The 10,000-nt window shown below is 44.6% G+C and overlaps 2 protein-coding genes across 3 annotated transcripts in view; both read right to left on the bottom strand.

Annotated features, from left to right (window-relative positions):
* The window catches only part of wipf1b (WAS/WASL interacting protein family, member 1b), an 18,529-nt gene extending 10,579 nt beyond the window's left edge, over positions 1 to 7,950 (bottom strand). Inside the window, exon 1 of one of the 2 annotated variants that reach the window (XM_031558233.2) lies at positions 7,252 to 7,950. The gene's annotated coding sequence lies outside the window, so the exon portion shown is untranslated. The other variant, XM_031558234.2, reaches the window with a different exon arrangement.
* A 1,550-nt stretch (positions 7,951 to 9,500) lies between these two features.
* The window catches only part of LOC105912610 (acetylcholine receptor subunit alpha), a 9,840-nt gene continuing 9,340 nt past the window's right edge, over positions 9,501 to 10,000 (bottom strand). The window contains exon 9 of the mRNA XM_012841592.3: positions 9,501 to 9,888. Within this exon, the coding sequence (XP_012697046.2) occupies positions 9,757 to 9,888 (132 nt within the window). The 3' untranslated portion in view covers positions 9,501 to 9,756. The remainder of the gene's footprint in view (positions 9,889 to 10,000) is intronic.

Raw genomic sequence — 10,000 nt, 5'->3', positions numbered from 1 at the left:
TCTATCTATCAACCAACCCTGCAAGCAGAAGATCTATCTATCTATCTATCTATCTATCTATCTAGATAAGCCCCCATTATCTATCTATCTATCTATCTATCTATCTATCTATCTACCAACCCTGCAAGCAGAAGATCTATCTATCTATCTATCTATCTACCAACCCTGCAAGCAGAAGATGTATCTATCTATCTATCTATCTATCTATCTATCTATCTATCTATCTACCAACCAACCCTGCAAGCAGCCCTGCAAGCAGAAGATCTATCTATCTATCTATCTACCAACCCTGCAAGCAGAAGATCTATCTATCTATCTATCTATCTATCTATCTATCTACCAACCCTGCAAGCAGCCCTGGACAGAAGATCTATCTATCTATCTATCTATCTATCTATCTATCAACCAACCCTGCAAGCAGAAGATCTATCTATCTATCTATCTATCTATCTATCTATCTATCTATCTATCTACTAACCCTGCAAGCAGCCCTGCAAGCAGAAGATCTATCTATCTATCTATCTATCTATCTATCTATCTATCTATCAACCCTGCAAGCAGAAGATCTATCTATCTATCTATCTATCTATCTATCTACCAACCCTGCAAGCAGAAGATCTATCTATCTATCAACCAACCCTGCAAGCAGAAGATCTATCTATCTATCTATCTACCAACCCTGCAAGCAGAAGATCTATCTATCTATCTATCTATCTATCTATCTATCAACCAACCCTGCAAGCAGAAGATCTATCTATCTATCTATCTATCTATCTATCTATCTATCTATCTATCTATCTATCTATCTATCTATCTATCTATCAACCAACCCTGCAACCAACCCTGCAAGCAGAAGATCTATCTATCTATCTATCTATCTATCTACCAACCCTGCAAGCAGCCCTGGACAGAAAGGAGCTGATGCCTAACGACAGCACTGAACACACTGGGGCTAGCTGAACACACTGGGGCTAGCTGAACACACTGGGGCTAGCTGAACATCACTGGGGCTAGCTGAACACACTGGGGCTAGCTAAACACTCTGGGGCTAGCTAAACACTCTGGGGCTAGCTGAACACACTGGGGCTAGCTGAGCACACTGGGGCTAGCTGAGCACACTGGGGCTAGCTGAACATCACTGGGGCTAGCTGAACATCACTGGGGCTAGCTGGGGCTAGCTGAGCACACTGGGGCTAGCTGAACATCACTGGGGCTAGCTGAGCACACTGGGGCTAGCTGAGCACACTGGGGCTAGCTGAACATCACTGGGGCTAGCTGAACACACTGGGGCTAGCTGAGCACACTGGGGCTAGCTGAACACACTGGGGCTAGCTGAGCACACTGGGGCTAGCTGAACATCACTGGGGCTAGCTGAACACACTGGGGCTAGCTGGGGCTAGCTGAGCACACTGGGGCTAGCTGAACATCACTGGGGCTAGCTGAGCACACTGGGGCTAGCTGAGCACACTGGGGCTAGCTGAACATCACTGGGGCTAGCTAAACACTCTGGGGCTAGCTGAACACTCTGGGGCTAGCTGAACACTCTGGGGCTAGCTGAGCACACTGCTTCAGACCACCGGCTGCTGTTTCAGTAAAAGTACTCCTAACTAGGATTCTAGCTATCTGCCAGTGAGTTGATAAGTATACGCTGATTGGACTATTCCTCACATCCAGCTATGAACTATCTGGGGAGTGGAGTTGTCCTAGAGGCCATTTGTACCAAAACATCCGTCTGTTGTTTTCTGTGGAGAGCCAGCATTTAATTTGTGTTGTCATTCTGTGGTCTTCTTTACATTTACCCTTGATGTTGTCCTTGTCTCAGTTTTGAAACAATATAGTTTAGCCTAGCCTACTAATCCTACACGGTTTTCCTACTATTGCAGTGTAGTAAACTCAGATTAACAGGATTATTGAATGTTAAAGTTTTGATATTCTAATTAGCGTCACCTCATCTCACGCTGGTGTATCAATGGAGTCATTGATTACCGTATTTTCCGGACTATAAGCCGCTACTTTTTTCCCACGCTTTGAACCTCGCGGCTTAAACAACGATGCGGCTAATTTATGGATTATGATACCTGTGACTGTATACGGTGGCTTTGTGTTTACGGTGGCTTTGTGGAGCTAGGATGCTAGCATGGATGCAGCCGCATGGATGCTTAGCTCCACGCGATTTCTCAGTATCTCTCAATAACTTAACTAATGTCAAAATAACCACAGTCTACCAGCGTAGACAGAACACAACTCAAAACACTTTAGAAAATAAAATAAAAGTTTACAACAATACAAATCCAGTCTTCAAGTTCTTTAGCTCACTGGTTTCAAACTAGCGTCTGTCTTCAATCTAACGTTCTAGCTTCTGATTGACTCTTGCGACTGTGCGCTCTTAAAGCAACAGTGCACTTATCTAACTGGCAAAACTAACTATTGTATTAGTTTTGACATTCATTTTAGCCTGTGTAAAGTTAATTTGTTTCAATGTTGCGGTAGGCACCTGCGGCTTATAGACATGTGCGGCTTATTTATGTTAAAAATAATTATTTTTTAAAAATTCAGTGCGTGAGGCTTATATTCAGGTGCGCTCAATAGTCCGGAAATTACGGTAAATGCATCCTGCATTGATGAAACTTGCATCCTGTGATGGCACAGTTTGACCTGAAGCAGCTGACATGGCAGAGGAAGTCTTTAACATAGCATGCAAACACACACACACACACACACAGCATGCAAACTCACACACACACGCACAGCATGCAAACACACAGACACACACACAGAAGCACACATATAGACACACAGAAACACTAACACAGAGAAACACACACACACACACACACACACACACACACACACACACACACACACACACACACACACACACACACACACACACACACACACACACACACACACAAACAGTACAGCATTCCACCCAGCACTCCCATCCACCTATATAACAAAACAGTGTGTGGGTGAGTTTGTGTGTGTGTGTGTGGAAAGTTTTGTTTTTGAACGCAAAAGGCACAGGTTCACCATTTATCTACACAAACCAATCATCTTACAATTCATCAAACCACAGCCCCCAACCCCAGCAACGCTGCACTGCTATTCAACATTAATTCACTTCATTGACATCACACCACCAGTTCAAAAGGACGTTGAACCCTTGATGGCTGCCCGCTATATAAGAGTACCTTTGAGGTTCTACTGCGGAACAGCATTGTTGGTTCTTTAGCCATACATGATGGCAGAACATGGCACACACAGCCTTGCCCTCACAGAAGTACGATTCTGAGATGGACCGCCACCGTCTGAAACGCGTGGTTTCATAATCCACCAATGAGGAGCTTAGTTTCATAATACACCAATGAGGAGCGTGGTTTCATAATCCACCAATGAGGAGCGTGGTTTCATAATCCACCAATGAGGAGCGTGGTTTCATAATCCACCAATGAGGAACATGGTTTCATAATCCACCAATGAGGAACATGCTGTCCAAACGCCTGCACAACAGAGAACCTGGAGAAGGTTCCAGAATTCTTCAAGCTCAGCTCATGTTTTCGCTGAAGGGTGGTCACACTAAACTGATGTAAACTAAACTCAATGCTGTTTCCAAACAGTATAAAAAGGGAACTAGAAATCTCTCAGAACTCTAACCATCATCCTAACTAACCTATGGCTTTTGGGTCATTTTTAAGAAGAGAACCACTCTCAGCTTCCGGTCTGCATTTTATGCTCTCCACCTCAAACAAGGCTTCAGTTAGACCACAGACACAGGCACAGACACACACACACACAGACACACACCCACATATATATATATATATATATATGAACTTGAGCATGGAGTAGTTCCCCTAGTTACCTGAACTCTAAAGCACACGTGTTGGACACAGAAGTGGAAATGGTGAGATGATGCACAGTACTTACGGGGTTACTGCATATGAAACAGGAAGCAGACCAACTAAGTCATTCTTTATCAAAATGAGACAATGAAGCTGCCATCGCAGAAATTTACAAGCCTCTGTTCGTTCTTTCTTTCTTTCTTTCTGTCTCTCTGTCTCTCTCTCTCTCTCACGTCCACATCATGTTGTCGACTTCCTCATTAAGTCTGGTTGGTCGACGGATCAAGCCACACAATAACCTCACTAACATGCCGGAGCTTGGTCTGCACAGCCATGTGTGAGTTCAGGTTCTGTCAAACAGGGATTCATACACACACACACACACACACACACACACACACACACACACACACACACACACACACACACACACACACACACACACACACACATTTACCTAATCAGTAGACTGCTGATTTTACACTACCCAGTGTCTCTTTCTGAGAAGAAGTAAAGAAAAAAGTGATTTCGGTGTGTGTGTGTGTGTGTGTGTGTGTGTGTGAGACAGAAAGTCAGCAAAATGTCACTCTTGATTTTTCTCTGGATGGTGATGAGTGCATCAGCAGTACGAGTGTATCAGTATGCTGGAGGAACTGTGTGTGTGTGTGTGTGTGTGTGTGTGTGTGTGTGTGTGTAACTGGCTTCAGTAAGAGCACAGTCAGCGGGTCTGGTCTAAGGGCTGACTGATGTTATTCAGCCCTCCTAAAATAACCTGAAATATCCTCACATTCACACACACACACACACTCAAACACACACACACACACACTCACACTACCTGACCTCACCCTGTACCTCGCTCTCTCATATCTTCGGTTGCTGATGTGCCACATCAGGTCACATGACCAACAGAGGAAGTGGGGGAACATCCTCTCCAAAAGCATGTGATGTGCGTGCATGCTCTCTCTCTCTCTCTTTCTCTCTCTCTCTCTCTCTCTCTCTCTATATATCTATCTCCCTTTCTTTCCCTCATTCTGTCTCTTTCTTTCCCTTATTCTCGGTTTTCCCTCTCCCCCCATGACTCTCTCTCTCACACACACACACACACACACACACACACACACACACACACACACACACACACACACACACACACACACACACACACACACACACACACACACACACACACACACACACACACACACACACACACACACACACACACACAGATAAAGGCCCCACTCATGAGAAGTTGCTGCGCTTCTGTAAAGCTTCTGAAGCATACTTTTGGCGATGATGGTTCCTAAATGTCAATCTTTACCAAATAACTTGTGTAAACCAACATTTTAAACGAATGCAAATACCAAAAAGCAAACCTATTCCAAACGATAATTTCTGTTGAAAAGGAAAATATCATAATGACGGGAAAGACAAACAAACAGCAGAGACATCCATCACACGTGAGAAAGAAAAAGTACTGTATAGACTGAACTTATTTACAGATCACATTAGTCCGAATACTGCAGAATACATCACAAGTACAGAATGCAACCTAAGGCTCAAACTCATCTCAGCAACCTCCCCAAGCATACAACATATCGCAAGGAAGTGTTCTTAGAACATCATTAGTTCGATCTCACATCGCACATCTTTGAGACTTGTATTTGTGCGTTCATGAGCACAATGTTTTGAAACAAGGGTACTTGTAAAGTTAAATACCGGATGTAATTAATCATTTCACTAGGTCAAATTGATTATGTGATTTTTTTTTTTTTAACGCAGTAGGTCTTACTGAAGCAGCAGAGTTCTCCCAGACTACATGCAATCCATGTCTACATTAAGATATTATGAAATTATTATTTTTATTATTATTACTATTATCAATAAAAGTAATTAATATATCTCAAACAATCGAACAAAAGCATGTACACCAAGAACAAGCCTGGGAAACGGTTTTGAGTTTTTGATACTGTTTAATTGCATGTGATTCTTCATTTGTCTCTCAACCTCTGTGTGCGTGTGTGTGTGTGTGTGTGTGTGTGTGTGTGTGTGTGTGTGTGTGTGTGTGTGTGTGTGTGTGTACCCTGACCCTCGTCCTCACAGTGTCTGGAGTGGTAAAGTGGAGTCTGTGTGCGGTTCCTTACTCTGCAATGGAGAAGTGACCTACTTCCGAAGGTGAGTGGAGCCTGGTCACACTCACGCCTCAGTCCGAGCCTAAACGTCCTGAGGTAAGAGTCAACAAGTGTGTCTCCACAGCCTGCCCAGCTGAAGGCATATAAACAGCACATACCAGCAGAACAGTCAACAATACTGACAGTCACACACACACACACACACAGTCACACACACGCACACACAGTCACACACACGCACACACACACACACACACACACACACACATACACATACACATACACATACACACACACACACACACACACACACACCTAGAGATCACTTGGAACACACACACACACACACACACACACACACACACACATCTAGAGATCACTTGGAATGAAAAGATTGAATCATGGTATAGTATGCCTCAACTTCATCCCCACTTGGTTTATTTACACCTTGTGATCATACCCGCATGCTGGGCCACCTGTTTACCAAACTCTGTCCTCCAGATACCTGGAACCTCTCGGTATCTCTCCATCTCTCTCTTACCCAATCAACCCATCCACCCCATCTCTCTCACCACGCACGCATAAGACTAAAAGAACATAACTGCAAGATTTCTCATAGCAGTGAAACAAGCGACATTGTAACAACGTTTCTGAGTCAGAGACATATAGCCTGCCCTACAAAGCTGAACGATGGCTCAGTGCCCGCCAACGCTCAGCAACAGCTCAAGCTGACTAACGACCACATGTAGGCTATCAACTCCAGCGAGAGACATTACGAGAAATGTCACTCACCGGGACTTACCTCAGAGATGACGCGCGTTTGCTTTGTGCCGAGTTCAGGACGGGCACAACTATGTCAAACCAAGAACAATTCGTCTCTGTTTTCCTTGGATCGTACAACACTGCAACACTACGGGTTATGTGCAGTCATGCGAGGTCCAACTCTGCCATAGCCTACAAACGCTAATTCTCAGCAGATACCCAGGAAATACCCGCGGGGTGTCGCTTCCTCTAAAACTTGGCACATTGTGTCGGTCTATGAGAACGACATTCAAGGTGCAACATTAACTGTGACATAAACGGTTAAAATCAATGTATATAAAATGCAAGAGTTATTTATAAAGTGCCAGAAGAAATCACCTGAATTTGACATTAGTCCAACTTAGTAGAATTAGTTTAGGCTACCCAAAAGGGTCTAAAAAACAACGCCTCGAAAGACCCAAGTGTCTCCGCGAAATCTCACAAACTAGCAGCGATAGGATAACTGTTACCTCTATTCAAGCGTTCATCACTTGCTGTCGCAGGGTTGGTGCCTGCGTGCCACTCCTTCGCGGTCAAAGCGATATCGCTTTATGTTTTCCGTTTCAAGTTCTCACTTTCCACGATGAGATCTTCCGAAGTATTTTTCCACTTGCCAACCAGTTTGACTCTCTTCCCATCTATACTTGAGATCACATTACAGTTAACGCGGTGGTTTTACCCGAACAGTGAAGTGACAGTGTCGCAGCCCTTGCTTTTTACAGTCGAGTTTTGTTTGCTTCTGCCGACAGAAAAAAAAAAAAAAGGTCCTGAGCTTCTCCCTTATCCGGGACATTTGCTGCTGTGATGCAACGTTTCCAGATGTGGGCCGCGCGCGCAGTTCAGGCGTGTAAACTTTGCGCTGTTGGTGCCACATCTGCGAAACTACGCGGGTGCGACGCGACGCGCCACCGCCACAGTCTGGTAGCGGAGCAAGCCTGCCCCTCACCCTTCAGTAGAAGTCCCGTGGCTTACTAAGATATTAACGTTTCATTAAACCTGCTTTGGCATGAAGACTAAATGTGGAATTATGCAACTGTTTTTTTTTTCTTCCTTGCAGAATGATAATCAGGGCCAGTGAACGCGTTCTGAGTGCACAAGTTTTCTCTAGGCCTATGTAGTCTCAAGACTTCTTTATGTAAAATCCCATGAACCACAAACATCAGATTTATTAACCTATGGATCGGCATACACATGATGCAAAGAGTGAGAGCGGGCCCATGAAGTGGTTTAAGTTTTATTGCAAACAAAGTCACACTTAATTGGCACAAACTGAAATAGGCATATATAAAGACGTACGGAAGCTCTGATGGCATCAAAGCAGACATCTGAGTTGCTTTGAAGAGGAAGATACTCCCAGATGAGTTTCATAATGTCTCATATTTCATTAAACAACTTCTCCAAAAAAAAAAACAGAACAGTTGAGGAACAGACTTGAATCTGAATCTCACCAACTGCTCCGCAACAGTGCAGAACTGGTTTAAAAGCCAGATCCAAGCTGGCTCGATTCCAGATCAGATTCAGATCGAGGCCAGATCAGATTCAGATCGATCCCAGATCAGATTCAGATCGATTCCAGATCAGATTCAGATCGAGGCCAGATCAGATTCAGATCGATGCCAGATTGGAGCTGGATCAGATCCAAATCAGTCATCTACTAACTGGGAAATCACAATCACGAACAGGCGAAATTCCTTCGGAAAGCACATTTAAAAAAATTCACACACACAATTATGTAGTGACACTCATGAGCTCCTGTAAACACACACACACACACACACACACACACACACACACACACACACACACACACACACACACACACACACACACACACACGCGAGGGAACCACGTACACAGCCTACAATTAAGAGAGCACAGATTTATTTTCTGCTATATACATGATGACTGCATTTTTCTGCACAGTGTCTCTCACCATCGTTAATTAGTCTCTGCCTCTGCCTCTCCGCGACCCATAATGCAACATAATAACCCATAATGCAACATAATACTTAAATGTATTTCTGCGTTATTTCTCAATGCAGCAGTCTGAGCTGCTTTCAAAGTGTAGGTTCCACGTGTTAAACACATACAGTATCTTTACCGTTATTGAGCAGTCTCATGTGCCCTTATACCGGTAGAACTAGAGCGTATCACACACACACACACACACACACACACACACACACACACACACACACCACACACACACACACACACACACACACACACACACACACACACACACACACACACACACACACACACACACACACACACACACACGGCAGGTCAGTCATCAGGATGGGACGGCGTAATACCCTGATGGTGGAGATGGTAATGCAGACTGTCTGCAGTAAAATGACAAGCTTTCATGGAACTTGATGTGTGTGAGGGTGTGTGTGAGGGTGTGTGTGAGGGTGTTGGAGCCTCAGGCATGTGCAAGTAGTGTGAGTAATTTCAGCTGTATAGTGTGTGTGTGTGTGTGTGTGTGTCTGTGTGAGCATGTGTCTCTGTGTGTGTATGAGTATTTTGTGTTTGTGTGTGTGCGTGTATGTGTCTGTGAGCGTGTTTGTGTGTGAAGGTGTGTGTGTGTGTGTGGGTGTGTGTTTTTCTGTGTGAGCATGTGTCTCTGTGTGTGTATGAGTATTTTGTGTTTGTGTGTGTGCGTGTATGTGTTATGTGTCTGTGTCTGTGAGCGTGTTTGTGTGTGCAGGTGTGTGTGTGTGTGTGTGTGTGTGTGTGTGTGTGTGTGTGTGTGTGTGTGTGTGTGTGTGTGTACAAACGTAGGGGTGACAGACTGTCTGGGCTGAAAGACTGACTGGCAGAGACAGAGAGTGACATGCAGTACATCTGGGAATCAAAACACATCCATGTGAACAGGGGAACACCCAGCCCTCAAGTCCCCCAGGCAGAGTGAGCCTGTGGAGGTGGAACAGGTACTCCAGGCCCAGGCTTTCGCTCGGGCCTCCAGACTCTCAACCCTGCATGTGCAGCTCGATCAGACGACCGGCAAACACACCCATTGTCCCGATGATACACACAGCCATGAACACACACAGCAGAATGTGGTCCATCACCATGGCAACGAACTTCCACTCCTCCGAAGCCTAGAGAGATTAAGTCAAAGTCAGACGGATGAGGACTTGATATGAGAGAGGGTGAAAGTATGACACAAGTGATAGATGAGACATGACAGTGAGACAGAGCAAGAGATGTATG

This window comes from Clupea harengus, chromosome 21 (genome assembly GCF_900700415.2).
Source record: "Clupea harengus chromosome 21, Ch_v2.0.2, whole genome shotgun sequence".
Taxonomy (NCBI): domain Eukaryota; kingdom Metazoa; phylum Chordata; class Actinopteri; order Clupeiformes; family Clupeidae; genus Clupea; species Clupea harengus.
The sequence above is the reverse complement of the archived record's forward strand: the minus strand, read 5'-3'. Positions and strand labels throughout refer to the sequence as shown.